At 31.8% G+C, this 15,302-nt stretch overlaps 2 protein-coding genes across 2 annotated transcripts; both read right to left on the reverse strand.

Annotated features, from left to right (window-relative positions):
- Nucleotides 1–978: 978 nt before the first annotated feature.
- LOC25499097 (CSC1-like protein At4g02900) lies at nucleotides 979–5,715 on the reverse strand. Its single transcript, XM_013594248.3, has 9 exons — nucleotides 5,585–5,715; nucleotides 4,911–5,012; nucleotides 4,655–4,774; nucleotides 4,419–4,499; nucleotides 3,112–3,452; nucleotides 2,566–2,811; nucleotides 2,148–2,472; nucleotides 1,667–1,900; nucleotides 979–1,388 (listed from the first exon to the last, which is right to left on the reverse strand). The coding sequence occupies exons 1-9, from the start codon at nucleotides 5,699–5,701 to the stop codon at nucleotides 1,149–1,151; spliced, it is 1,806 nt and encodes a 601-aa protein (XP_013449702.2). The 5' UTR covers nucleotides 5,702–5,715; the 3' UTR covers nucleotides 979–1,148.
- Nucleotides 5,716–5,862: 147 nt separating this feature from the next.
- LOC120577078 (CSC1-like protein At4g02900) lies at nucleotides 5,863–7,698 on the reverse strand. Its single transcript, XM_039828010.1, has 3 exons — nucleotides 7,402–7,698; nucleotides 6,306–6,648; nucleotides 5,863–6,166 (listed from the first exon to the last, which is right to left on the reverse strand). Exons 2-3 carry the CDS (start codon nucleotides 6,617–6,619, stop codon nucleotides 5,863–5,865), a joined length of 618 nt encoding a protein of 205 aa, XP_039683944.1. The 5' UTR covers nucleotides 6,620–6,648; nucleotides 7,402–7,698.
- Between the last annotated feature and the right edge of the window lie 7,604 nt (nucleotides 7,699–15,302).

Consider the following 15,302-nt stretch of genomic DNA (forward strand, 5'->3'; position numbering starts at 1 on the left):
AAGGGTGTGTTTGGTAAAAAAAAGTTATAAGTTAGCTGATAGCTGACAAGTTAGCTGATAGCTGAAAAGCTAGCTTATAGCTGATGGCTTATAGCTGAAAAGTTAGCTGATTAAAATTAAAAGTGTTTGGTAAAATTAGCTGTTGAAGTGACTATAAATATAAAATGACATAAAAGGACATGCTTGATTAATTTGTTTTATATCATATATATAATTTTTATCACTTAACGCATTTATTTTTAAATATTTAAATATATTTCAAATTATTTTCATCTCCAAAATAATAAATGTATTTATGAATTCAATCGAATTTTTTTATTTAACAATTTTTATTTTATTTTTATGAATTTTATTTAACTAAACTTGCTTCACTATTTATTATAAATTTTATATAAAATTATATATTATATGAATCATGAGCAAAGTAAAAAAAAAAACAAAAAAGTGGACAAGAAAATTTTAAAAGCCATACATGGTAAACATGGTTAGTTTAAGAAGATAGTGGGTAGTTTTTTTATTATAATAAAATAAAATAAAATTAAGAAAAGGTTAAAATGGGAAGAAAGTATAAAAAGCTACAAGCTATAAGCTAAAAAGCTACTTGGATTAGCTTCTTAAAAAACGCTATAAGCTAGTGAGAAAAGCTTTTTACCAAACACATCTCATTTTATCAAAACAAGCTTATAAGCTAGTCCAACAAGCTATAAGCTAGCTTTTTTGTGTTACCAAACACACCCCAATTGTATGCAATCCGTATAAATGTACTGTGTTGAACAACATTTTTGTTGTCCAAATAACATTTTTTCTTATCATAAAAGATATCGATTCTGCTTTGCTTTGTACAAAAAAAAATGTTGATTCTGATTCTGCTATATCGGTCAATGAAATATACATACTTTTCAAAGTTTATTTACACTGAACACAGTATTTTCTATATTAAATTACAAATTTACAACAACAAAATAAAACAAACAATTACAGACGTGTATATACAACAACCAACATTTTTCCCTGGTAAATAGCAATTAAAGAGCTACAAAATGTTACTTGGAGCTGGAAATATATCCAATAGTATGAATGATGCAATTGGTTGTAGGCATGCTGCTTGCTGCATCTTATAATTTACTCCATGGCCATTTCTTGGAATCTCACATAGCTACTGTTGTAGAACTGGCTGCACTGCCAGCTTCATTATCAGATTCTGGCTTGCTACTCCGACAAGCTCTCTTTGTCTGAATAAGAGGATTCTCCTCTTCATCTTCAACGTTCACTTGTTTTTCAAACTCATCGCCCTTAAAAACTGGGTGTACGTATGCCTCCTGAAGATAATGTCTCAGGTTCAAGTTTGGTTCAATAGCCCGTTCAAGTGTATCTTTCACCATGGCATCCTGTCATCAAATCTCATATATCAGACTAATGAGGTTAAATACTAGACTACCATTAATATCTGATATTAGTAAATTCATCTCTACTTGTTGCAAAAGATATCTCCACACTTCTTTGCAACTATGTTTACTCTCAATGGAGCGGTGATTGAAGCCGCGTGACATCAACCAGTTCTTCTCTATATTGAAAATCACGATTACATTTAAAACCTTGTTTTTGGTCTTAAGTTAACTAACATACACAATATTTAATATATGTAAATGGTAATTGCTTAACCAACCTCTAGGGGGTATTTTACAAATGCAGATTCGAAGCGCCCTTTGCAATATAGGTGGAACCAGATTGTCAAGACAGGTTGCGCAACAAGTAATAGTGTCGACTTACTTGTACCTCTTGTACTAAGCAATCCCATCAGAAGAATTTGAGATATAATCAAGCCGATAACTACTCGACGGTGGACATCTGGCCAAAACGTTGCTCCACTCTCGTATTGCTGGTTATACACATTGATGATCTTGTGACAAGAAAAAGAACTGCTAATCAAGCATAATCAGAAACAAAATGATGATATATATTTGCTTAATAAGTTAGTATGTTTATGCGGAAAAAGTGGTGAAATAGTGTAATAGTAATACAATACGTGAAGCAATAAAGCAGTATACTAAATGTCAGTTCGGTCATATGATTCATCTTTATTTCTTGTTTAGATATGCATTTATCATAAGGAACAAAATATGTAACATACTCTATTCAGAACTCACCTGGTGCCGATAGACCATGTAGGAAAAAGCAAAGAAGACTACGATGAAGGGAAGAAGTAAAGGTGTGACTGGAGCATAGACATGCCCCAGCATGAAATATAACTGGATTCGAGGTTCAGATGTAGCAAAATTCAAGCTACCAGGATCCATAGCATTCTGTCTGTCTTGCTCCGTTTTCACTAAAAATGTGTTTTTAAGGTGGAACGTGATTAACGAAGATAACCTGAGAATTTCTCCAGCAATTCCAGCCCACCCGTCTATCATAATGTATGTCATGAAAAATGTGGCTTTCATGGGGATTGTACTGCCAACAGTTTTTGTGAACCTGCAAAAATTATTAATAGAAACATCATGTCAGTTGTTGTCAATATCAGTGCCGAAATGAAAGCTGTCTAAACTCGTCAAGCTCAGAGCCTACTCTGAAGAGGGCTCATTGATAAGATGCTCGAGTTGCTGAAATGCCGATCCTGTTACAATGCTCCCAAGGAACACATTAATGAGAACAAACAAGTAATATTTTGAAGCTGATCTCCGTTCCAAAACAGAGAGCGATGAATAACCTTCAATTTTGGACATTGCCATGAGGACACTTGGAAGCAATATGAGAAATAACTTTAATGCTAGCCCTGGCAGAAATCCTTGAATAACAGACTTTACAGATGGCCTGCAATGAGTAACTCCATTACTCTACAGAATGACATAAAGATGATGTACATTCCATTTTAGCAATGGAAAAAGGAAACCACAACAGTAATTATCCTTGTTGATGATAGTTCCCTTAAGTAATATGAAAAAGGCAAAAATGTATTATGTATTACTTTGTTCGAGGGGAATTAGACGGCGTTTTCCAAATTATTCAGATGGTAAGCATTTAGAGGTCATGAATTGAAGAGATTAATTAGAAATTTAGAGTACAAAATTAGTATGCTAATTAACTTGTACTATATAAGATTAAAGCACTTACTTTTCAATTATTGATTTCAAGAAAGGAAAGACCTTCTTGATTGACTCAATGTTAGCTAGAGATTGGACAAAGGCTATAGGTATCATAAAGAAGAAAGTAAGGAAAAACAAAGAGACAGTGGTGAGCAATCTTCTAAGATTCAGGTCAAAATATGGAATTGCAAGATTTTCCCAGTAGACATCCCTAGGCTCTGGAGCCCATTCTGTCAGCCAAATGGTAGGATCACTAGTTTGTTGAGTTTGAGCGCATACAGCCGCCCCCCATCGGGTTTTGAATGAAACAAATGCTGCAGGGATAATAGCATTGGGGTCGTTTATAACATTCTCTCTTTCTTCAGCTTCCTGTTAAAAATGAACACTATGACATTGATCGTTTTTAACATATGAAGATATTATAAGCGGGCACGCACAAGTAAAAACGAATGGAAAAATTTAACAACAGGTATCTAATCCGTTATGACTAACTATTTGATATCATGAATGGCTATCCTTTTATTTTTCTCCTTCACTTTTTTCCAAAATGTAGCCTCACATTATCATGCCCTTAAACATTCATATTATGACAGCTAAAAGCTCAAGTAGCAGTCACTCTTGAGATTATAAGATTTAATAGACTAGCCATGTATTTACTTTATGAGTTACTGCTAGAGAGAACGTAAAGTATACATGCCGTTTACAATCTGTAGAACAGGGAGATGACCAACATAACTAGCGAGACAACCTAAATAATAATCAACTACGAGCCAACCTAATTGGCGTGCGAAATGAGAGCATAGAATGAAATTAAAAAACCCAAAATGTCTTGAACTACTTACCTAACTGATCTGCATATCCATTTTATCCAGTGATGAAGTAAAAATGATAACAAACTACCATATTTTGATTATACTTCTGAATATTAGAAGGCTATATTTTAGATTAAGGGAATGTCGCAAAATAAAATGGAATAGAATTATCTCTCATTGTTTGGATTGGTTTAAAATAAAATGGAATGAGATGAAACATGAAATGTTTTATATTGTAATCTATCAAATATCTATAGAACCGCTCTGTACATAAATAATAAAAGTCTATCTCTTATCAATTTGTTCACTTCCCAAATAAAAGAATCGAAAATTCACTCCATTTAATCATAAAATGTTTTGACAATGATATGGTAATTTTAATTTATTATATTCTACTTCGTTCCACACATCTATAAGTCAATGCGTTATATGGTCGTCTAAATGAGTAGATAATAAAATCTGAACAAAAATACTAACAAAAGTGGCACTGAAATAAATATTGCACCCGTCAATCAATACTTACTTGTTGGCTCAACTTCTCAATCTCTGCAGTATAGTAATCAATGGCATCAACTTTAGTCCCCAAGAGACCCATCATACCTGTCTATATACATAGTAAGAAATCAAATTGTGAAATATAAAATGGCATCAGTTGATATCACCATATGATTCTCATAATGAAGGAAAAGATAAAAGAGAGTCTCTTTCGCTCAAATTAGGAAAAGTTAATTTTATTGTAAATCATGAAAAGAAAGCTACCCGAGTAGTTGGTCTCTTTGAAGAGTCTCTTTCATATTTGTTATGATAGTAAACATGCCAGTTTTGCAATCTCTTCTTCTCTGCAACTATTGATGCAAGCATGTTTGCATTATAAACAACCTATAATTCAGAAGAAATTAATCACATGTTAGACCACAAGAAATCACAAAAATAACGCTAGTTCAAGATTCATAACAGAAAGTCTTCAATTTGTAAATGGAAATCTAAATAAAATTACAAATAGTGATCAACATACTTGATGCATCAGATAGTGATCAGGATGGTTGACGCAAAAAAAATGCTCAATATGTTCACTGACTGATTCATCCATATCTGGGGGAACATTCCTAACCAAGACCTGTGGAATAAAAGAAAGAAAAGAAGTGGTTACTAAGAAACAACATTCAGCTTGCTCAAGGACAACGCAAAATTGGCTGAAGCTATCCGCTCAGTTCTTGCAGTAACAGAAAGTAATGCTAATATACAAATGAGATATGAAAGCCGCAACCCAAAACTCTATTGGAAAGTGGCCCCATAAAAAACCATAGAATAGTTTCACAAGCTGATAACCAGTCTAACTGTTCTCATTATTGTCACAAGTACAGAAAAGGATTTGCTATTACTACCATTTCCCCTGCATATATACATACAAATTACAATCACATATAGGCATATCCTTTGCGCATCTCATAAAAAAAAAAAACTTTCAATATTTCCCTTTTGCATGTGGAGCTTGACGAATACAGCTGGTCTATCTTAGAGTTTCAAATGTATTTATTCTTCTGCAGTACGAGCATCACTTAATCAGCTTTTCCGAACTAATAAACTCCAAAGCATTCTAATTAACATTGCTATGTATGTTTTACCTATGAAGGGAAGAGAAGCAATCTCATTGTTGCAATAATCATGTATTCCTTATAAAAGACTTACAGTAAATTGATCTGGACGACGACGTTCAGATGCCAAAAATCGCAATCTCATTGTTGCAATAATCATGTATTCCTTGTAAAGACTATAGCATGTCCAAGCTGAGAAGACATACGACATACCAATATGCGCCCAAAATCTGAACAAAATGATGTGAAACTCGTAACATATAGTATGAAGCAACCAGGTTATGTATCAAGATTCGTGATACGAAGAGTCTACAACTCTATTATGACAAAAGAAGTCAATTCAGTTATTATTCGGACTCTTAATTGGTTTGTCTAGAATAAAAGACAAAAATCAAATTTACAATGTACTATTTTACTAGCAAAATATATAACTCCTTCAATTCTCAATAATATTTGTGGTGTGTTAGGGAAAAGGGAGTAATATAGAGCTTGAACAAATTTGTCAAATGGATTAGCGCACCTTTTTGATCCAAATGGAATGTTCGATATTGAAAGCTTGTCAATATCGCTAAATGTCAGACCCTTGGCTGCTGGTGCTTCCAAAGTTTTTCCAGTCCAGTTAATGGGAACCAAAACCATAAAAGCCAGTAGGGTAGTTGGGGCAAATATTTTGACACTGTACATGAGTATTCCCATCAGAAAAACAAAATAACTAAATATTAGAAAACAGAAAGTTTTCAAACTGCAGTTGCGAACACTCAAATCTTGACAATAATTTAAGCCATTAAATGGAAACTGGGTGCACGTTAACTAACCCAAGAATATAAATACGAATAAAGACGGCAGAGTCAAGGCCTGCATGATCAATAAGCTCAGGTTCAGGCATATGCAATGCTGCAGGCATCCAATTGAGGAACCTAATGTAGGTTCCAAAGTCAAGGTTAACAAATTTCTTGACAATTGATCTGGAATTTGTTGGGCTGCTTCTTATCCCCTTCAGATACCATTTTGGGAAGTAAACCCTATCATTGAAAGGCTGAAGTCGCAACACTGCAAACGCTAAAAGGAACATAGTTGCGGAAAACAGATTGATGCCAGCAGAAACGCCAATATCGACTAGAGTTGCCATTTTCTTCTCCCTTTAAAACACACTTTAACCTACACATATTTAAAAAAATAAGTCATGAAATTGGCTTTCCGATTTCAAGTAGCATGACTTCTAAATTCATTTCAGGCAATATTCATCCGAACATTGTAATTATAATATATTATATCAGAGATTTTTTTTTTTAATTAGAAAGGTGGAATTATTATTAATAACGGTGACATAACTCCGTTCATTGAGGTTACAAACTCTTACCATTGAGCTCACACCTCATAGACCGATGATTCAATCTTTCACAAGACACTTACAAATAATGAATTAACCAATTAACAAATATCTTTGTCAGAAATCACAGAGCGTGTAGTGAATAATATGGTTACATGTTTCCATAATTGCATTTCTGAGAAGTTCATGAAACAATTTTCGTGACATCCAGCATTATTTATATAATATTTATCCCGCATTGAATTGAATAAAAACAGTTTTCTAACTAATTTCTACACCGAACCATCCAAACTTCGTTCTTCACATTTCAAATTTAAAACATGGAAAGGTGTTTTGCTTATCTATAAATTAAATTATAGCCTTACATACAAGCACCAATGTTCAATTCATTTATGTATATTCAAGCATCTCGACACAAAAATCTAATTAAATTTTATGATCATATATATATTCTACCGTCTCAACGCAAACAAAACATAATCGAACTATTTTTCCTAAGACATTTTCTAAAATTTGAAAATAAACATGAAAAAAAATCTAAAAAATGAGATTGAAATGTGAAATGCAATACAGAAACAGACCGTTTGTTTTTAATAGAAGTAATTCACGGTGCTAATCTTCTTCTTCGTCGGAATGGTGAAGGCATGTTTGATTTGGCGGGAAAATGAAAACTGGATTGGTAGTTAATTTCGATGATTGATTCTTCTCAACGTTGTTAGGTATATGGTCTGTGTATAAGAAGAATTGAGAGCAGAGAGAGAGATAGAGAGAGCGATGAGAGGAAATGAAATGCAGAAACGTTGTGAGGGAAGAAAGAAGGCGGCAATGGTTACCGTTCGTTCTTTGAGTGTACGGTGCAGAGCGCCAAAACCTTCGGATTTCTCTCTCATTCATTCCTACCTACCACCCTTTTTCAAACCTTCTAAATAAGACGGACCGACTTCAAGTAGTCTAGTGGCTAGAACTCACATAATTTAATCGTGGAGAAGTGGATGTTGGGTTCGAACCCCGATCCCTGCATATAATATACAATATCGCTGCCAATTGAGTTAAATTCACGGGGATATAATTTATGATTACAATGTCAACTTGGTTGTTAGAGTTTATTTGTTGAGTTGGAATCAGATGGTTGTTTATTTCTTTTTAATTATCGTTTTAGAATAATACTCTTGAGTTAGAAAATGGATATTTTAAGGTTTTATTTGGATTTTTAAGGTTTTATTTCCTATTATATTTGCATTTTAATCCATTAAATCTATGTTATATTTATCTTAAATCATCATCTAAACACAAAAATTAAAACCTCAAATTCTCAATAAATCTCTACCCCGTAATGCCTGACAAACATAATTAATGATAAGAAACACTCCGACAATTGCAAGAAGAATCCATCCACCTTGATTAATTTTGACGATTACATAGAAGATATATAAGAGGTCCCCGTGAGCTTAACTCATTTGGTAAAGGATAAAACATATTATATGCAGGGGCCGGGGTTCAAACCCCGGACACCCCACTTATTCGCCTTTAAGGTGAATTTCTTTAGCCACTAGACTACTTAATCAATAAAAAAAAGACATATAAGAGTTCCACAATCAATGATAAGCAAGTGAAGGCGAGTACTATAATTCAGTTGCAACGCCACACCAATATCATGATTAAAATCACATGGAATGTAATAACTAGAAAGACAATCACCACTCCACTACCTGTTAGCGAAATTGTAAATGCACATCATACAGGTGTTTGATTCAAGGGGGTTGTGGATTTATTAAAAATTTGAGGTTTTGGTTTTTGTGTTTAGAAAAAGATTTGATGTAAATATAACGTAGATTAATGATATTTGAAGATGTATTTGTGTAGCATTTTTTTGATTTAAGAAAGTTGATGAAGATTCAAAGAAAAAAGATGAAGATGATGAACATATTCATTTTATTTCTGATTTTTATTTTTATTTTTAATAAAAATATATTTTAAGAAATAAAATTATGTATTTTTTTAAAAATGAGAAAAAAAGATTTATATGTGCTTTTATAAGAGATAAAGGTCTTAAACGGAAAAAAAAAAAAAAAAAAAAAAAAGATAAAGGACCAAATCAAAAAGCGAAGGAGGGAGGCAAGCAAGGAGGAGAAAGTCTATTATAGTCACAACCCTAAATCAAAAAGATTTAAGCACACTCATATAAACTAACAAAATTAAAACAAAACTAATTTAGTCACATCAATTAATATCATTGAATTTCATTCTCTTTATTTTTTCCATTTTATGTGAGTGTGCCCAAATCTTTTTGATTTGGGGGTGACCCTAGAAGACTTTCTCAGCAAGGAGAAGGGCAACAGCTATGGCAAGGCAAGCATAGGGCGGCGGTGGCAAGAGGGCGGTTGGAGGAGGGAGAGAGTTAAGACAACCATAATTTACAAATAAAAAATATATATTTACACGAAAATCAAAGCAATAAAGAGATAAAGTTAAAAAATAATATGAGAGAGAAAGTTGTCACAAAAGTTACAATAAAATAAATGTTTAAATATCATTTCTTAAAAAAAAAAAAAAAAAAAACACAATACTCCCAAAACTATCAAATCTAATAACGGCCTGGTGCTTTCTCTTCCAAAAATTTATGCTTCTAAGTGTATCATTCGTAAAAAAAATAAAACATGTGTAGAAACCCCAACGACAAAATGGTACACCAACAAATTCTCAATGTAGGAAGAACCATTATATTTCAGTCCAAATTACCTAAGTCATTTGGATCATATGTTTATTAATGTTGTGTTCTTAATCAATAGAGTCATCACACCTCTATTGCAACATAAATCTCCTTTTCAAACTTCATTTAATACTATCCCTAATAAAAAATCTCTAAAAATTTTGGTTGCTTATGCTACGCTTCCACTTTACAAGCACATTGAACCAAATTAAATGTTATATCATCCCTATCCATGGAAAGACTTACAAGTTCAATGCACCATGATTCACATTCTCTACCACGACAATCAAAATGTTATCCATATTTTGTCAATCCATCTTCCGTAAAAGGACCAAACATCTTGAAATAGACTCTCATAATGTTAGAGAGAAATTACAAGCCGACATTCTCAAACTGTTACCAGTTTCCTCCAAAGATTAATTTGTTGACTTCTTTACCTAGTTTTTGCTTAATGCTTCCTCGACCATTCATTGCTCTACTATCCAAATTTAATATTGTAGATATATGTCAACCTCCAACTTGTCGAGGGATATTGCACCATGAATAAAATATGGGAAATGAGAATGTAAATAGTAGTAGCTTGTAGTCCAAGTACAATACTACTAGTACGTAGTACAAATCTAAGATAGTACATGATAGATGGTAGTATAATATCAACAATGTATAAATACTTCATGTACTCTCTTATTCGATCAAGGGAAAATTTACACTTTCATTCACTTGACAATGCTAGTACCCGTAAAGAGGAAGGTGATGGTCTTGCATGGCCAGTAAGTTTTGCAATGTCCAGTTCATTCATTTGTACACATCTCTCCCTTTATTTTATGTTGATGTTGATTGGACTATAGTGAAGAACGTGGTACTCCCTTCGTTTCTAAATATAAATAAATTTTACTTTGTAGATTTATTTAATTAATGAACCGCACACATCATTAATTGAATGAATTTAAGAAGTAAAATTTACTTATATTTAAAAACGGATAGAGTATTAATTGTGCCCTGATTTCTAGTCTTTCATAGATCTGTTCTTCTCTTCTCCTTTTACCATTTTGGTAAAATTGATTAGGCATGAATTCTCTACTGAGAGTTGTAGCATACCCATTTATTATCAAATTTATCTATCAGTTTTTCCATTATATCGCACTCCACATTCCTTTTCTCATTGTCCTTTTTTTTGTTTGAAGTACAATACGCCAACAGTTGACAAGTACCGATGAGTGAAGACATACGTCGCGTACGGAGAAAAAAGCTCCCTGCACACACGATGAGATTTTAAATGATTCAAATTTCAAGGACAGTTTTTGGAGGATAAAATTATCCCATAAATCAATATTCAAAAATGAATTTTGTGCTTACACGTTGGGTCCGTTTGTTATTCATTAATTTGAATATGTATTTGAGATTTTATATCGTAAAAAAATAAAATTAAAAGATATCTTTTAAAAATAATTTTTATGAAAAATTATTTGAAATAACATCTTACTTAGCTTTAAAGATTATTTAAAATTTTATCATCCAAAGAAAATTACAACAAAATGATAAAATATTTAGAATGACATTTTTAGATAAACTATTCAAACGAAATTTTCATTTGAAATTTTTTTATAAAATTCTTTATTAAACAATTATTAGCAAACATATGTTATACTATAAATATCTATTTGTAAAAAAACTAAAATTCATTGTATTGTTGATCATTTGGAGTCTCTTATCCCTTAAACAAGTTAAAACCCCTGGTATGCCACCTAATATAATGTGACTATGCTCTTATGTCATGGGCATACATATATTTTTTAGGCTAATCTGCTGGTTCTTAAGAAAAATTATCCTTGTTAATATATAATTTAGTCGAGAGATAAGTAAGTTTAACAACAAAAAGATCACACAAGAATCAAACACAAGTTTTTTTAAATAATTCGTTATTGATAGAGTTAGTTAACCAATTAAACCAAATTACTTGGTTAAACTAATATTTTCATTCTCACGAAAAATTATAAAAACGTATTTGGTTGATTTTTGATGAAAGAGCCTTTTTTAATTTGGTTTCATTTGTGAAATTCACCTCCAACATGCATGAGTTAGGTACCGTTTGGCCTGGCTTTTTTTCGGTCTAAAAACTACTTTAAAACAAAGTTAAAATAAAGCTCTTTAAGAAAAAGGCTAAAGCTGTTTGGTATCTTTATTTTTTTTTAATTCTAAAGTTATTTTTGAGTTAAAAGCTGTTTGGCAAAATATTGTACAAAACTTTGAATTTATTATTTTTTGGTGGTGTTTGGGGTTCGAACCCAGGACCTTGCATATATTTATGCATTGTCTATAAATAAAAAAACTTTGAATTCATTATGAATTAACATAATAAATAAATAAATGTCTAAAATATTTTTTGAAGGGAAAAAATGTTTAAAATATAAAAGATATATTTTTACCAATACTATATTTACTCAATGACGTTTATTTTGTGTAACATGAATACAAATTTGTATCATCATATAAACGACTTGTTAAATATTTGAATAAGAGAAATAATTTAAGGAGGTTCAAATAATAACATAAATAATATCAAAGTAGTTTGGAAAATTAAAAACAATAATCATTTTTTTAAAAAAAGACATAAATCATCACAAACTCAAACATTTATACTCTCCATCAATGCAACTCCTATTTGATTTCTAACTTTATTCATGTAGCCTCCATCTTGCACTCTTCCTGAACTGATTTCTTCATTTATATTGCTTTCTTCGTCACGCTCAATCATATATTCAGAGATAACATCAAATTTATTAAACTCTTCATCTTCTACTCCACACATTCGAATAAAGTTGTGGAGTGTTGTTGTTGCAACTATGATCTTTTCTTGTTTGATTAGTGAAAATGGTCGCATATCACATAAGATATGCCACCTTCTTTTTTTCCAAACTCCAATTGTTCTTTCAATGACATTTCTCAATGAAGAATGTGCATGGTTGAACACTTTATGGATACCTTCTGCTTGACTACCATCTCTAAAATCAGGAATGTGATATTTTTCACCTTTGTATGATGAAAGGTACCCTTTCATGTTTGGATATCCAGCATCAACCAAATAATATTTTCCTAAAAAATATAAAATTTATTGTTAGTTTATGTGTAAACTTAAATTTAAAGATACACATGTTTTGAAATTTATTATAAAATGAAATTATGCGTACCTTCAGGAGAATGTGGGAACACACTTTTCATTTCTTCAATCACAGATGAAAGAATACGAGTGTCATGTGCCTCAGTGAAAAGAATTGTGGAGCTGCAGAATATATCTATAATATGTATATCTGTGTATATATAATGAGAATAATTGGTTTTTTCTTTTCCAATTATATAACAAATTTTTTATAAGAATACCATATTTTTAGTGTTGGTCAAAAAGATAAGAATTTATATTATATAATATTATATTTGTTACATTGCTGGTGTCATTGAAAAAGATATGTTTAGTTTTTTTAATAAGAAAAAGATATGCATAGTTTGTTATAATACAAATGTGTAAATTATATATAATTATAATTCTTTTAGGCAACTACACTTGTACTTTTAATTAAAATCAAAATTTTATAAAAATAATTATACGCATTACACAACACTAACAAAATTTATACGCATTAGCATAACAAAAAAAAAAACAGAAAGAGGAACATAAAGTATTACTCTAAACGCTAATGTATGTGTGTATTTCCGTGGTTGAAGAAAGGGAATAAAAATATTCGGTGTCATTCATTGACAGCGTGAATACAAATATTTGCGAGGTTGTGATGATCAAAAGATATTGAAATTAATATATAAGTGATAAAAAAATAATAAAATTCCTTAAAAAAATAGATAATAAATTTAAATGGAACCTCATTAAAAAATTAAATGGACCGGTTAAAAAAAATAAAATAAAATAAAATGGAAGAAAAAAGCATATTGAAAAAATAAAACAAAAGGTTGCCGGCGGGAGTTGAAGAGAGGTGCTTGTGAAATAAATTGGGGAGAAATAGTTTTTTGAAGTAGCATTCAACAACTTTTGGTTAAAGCTCATTCCATTCAATTTTATGTATTCTAAAAAAAGTACTTTTTTTCGAAGGTACTTTATTGATATTGTGTTTGGTCTAGCTTCTCCTTAAAATTGTAGAAAAGCTGAAAAAAAGTCGGGCCAAACGGTACCTTAATTTCCCCGGCGCTAGTCCTTTGGTGTAGTTGTTCATCATGCTTTTTTAATTTATGTTCCTTTTCAAAAAAAAAAATACACAATTCCTACCTTAGCTTAATATCAAATAACCTACCTTAGCTTAATATCAAGTAACATTTCCGTCCTTTATCATTTTTTTTTATCTTAATTTAATCCTTTATGTTATAAAATGTTAACATAATTATCTGTTTTTATCAAAAAAAATCATCAAACTCATAAACAAATCAAAATCTACATCATACAAACTTATTTTTGTATATAGAGAGAAGATAAATAGAAGGGAAGATGAAGAGGTTTTGAAATAATCCAATTTTAAAACCGGATCATAATATTAAACTGGTTCATAAATGTGAACTACTTCTAACCTGGTTTTAAACTAAATTTAACAGTTGACTAGTTTTTTATTAAGGTGATTTTTAAAAATTGAACCAAACCATTGGTGTGATCCAATTCGATTCAATCTACGAATCATGAACACCCCTAAATACTCACACATAGCATGTCCATACCTCATCATACTTTTATCAATATTTGTAAGTAATTGATCATACCTTATAATCTACGAGAAGGACCTTACCCTAATTTTGGAACATTTAATTTCCATTTTTTTCAAACAAAATTGTTAGCATCATGATTAAACTCGCAATACAACGTTCCCGTGAGCTTAACTTTGTTGGCAAGGACAATGCATCATATATTGAAGGTTCGGGGTTCAAATTTCGGACACCACAAAAAAGAAAAAAGAAAAACTCGCAATGCAACATGTACATTGTCGCCACGTGAAAACTCTCATTAGTATCTCTAGCCCTATGGATTTCTAGTTTGACAATTCACTTCCACAAGCTAGAGTCAAAATGTAACATCTCAGACGACTTTAAGTATTGCAACTGACCCCCAAACCAACACGAGACTTTTTAGTGTGTTTGGTCCTCACTCACACGCTTTATGAGAAACTTTTCAAAAGGTGACCCATCACAAAATTGCTCCAATTCAAGCACGCTTAAATGTGGATTTCATATGAAATGAGTTGCCAAAAAATGTATCTTGTTGGCATAGGTAGTACCAACAATTTTTATAAATCTTCATTCCACAATGCAGTCACATACACACACGGTATCAAGATCCCTCTCATTCCGGTGTGAATTCAATTATTTTTGCTTTGGAAGATTTCAAGAGCCGCTCATTGCCATGTCTTGTGCACCGATGATCACCCACACCCTCAGGGCGTTGCATGTCCACCAACTTCCACTTGGTTCGTCCCCAAACCACATGGTATCAGGAGATGTATGCTCTTATACCATTGCATGTAACACCCAATGTTGACGAGGGCGATGAGTGATTGTCAGTGCGTAAGGCATGACAATGAGCGGCTCATGACATCTTCTAGGAAAAAAGAAACGAATTCACATCATAATGAGAGGGGTCATCACACCGTGCAGGTATAAGACTGCATGGTTGCAAAAAGGTTTATAATAATTGTTTGGTACTACTTGTACCAACAAGATGCAACTTCTTTTTGTTAGTTGATTTCATAAGAAATACACAGTTAAGCGTGTTTGACTTTGAAC

The sequence above is a fragment of the Medicago truncatula genome, chromosome 7, assembly GCF_003473485.1.
Source record: "Medicago truncatula cultivar Jemalong A17 chromosome 7, MtrunA17r5.0-ANR, whole genome shotgun sequence".
Lineage (NCBI taxonomy): Eukaryota > Viridiplantae > Streptophyta > Magnoliopsida > Fabales > Fabaceae > Medicago > Medicago truncatula.

What these genes read in the sequence shown, in the direction of transcription:
- LOC25499097 (XM_013594248.3), bottom strand. Translation starts at nt 5,701, where the DNA reads ATGTCGTATGTCTTCTCAGCTTGGACATGCTATAGTCTTTACAAGGAA. An exon ending in TTGAGAAGTTGAGCCAACAA is followed by an intron (nt 3,453 to 4,418) that starts GTAAGTATTGAT and finishes CATTTTTAACAG; the next exon opens with GAAGCTGAAGAAAGAGAGAA. An exon ending in ACATGGTCTATCGGCACCAG is followed by an intron (nt 1,901 to 2,147) that starts GTGAGTTCTGAA and finishes TCTTGTCACAAG; the next exon opens with ATCATCAATGTGTATAACCA.
- LOC120577078 (XM_039828010.1), bottom strand. Translation starts at nt 6,619, where the DNA reads ATGGCAACTCTAGTCGATATTGGCGTTTCTGCTGGCATCAATCTGTTT. An exon ending in ATTCGTATTTATATTCTTGG is followed by an intron (nt 6,167 to 6,305) that starts GTTAGTTAACGT and finishes ACTCATGTACAG; the next exon opens with TGTCAAAATATTTGCCCCAA.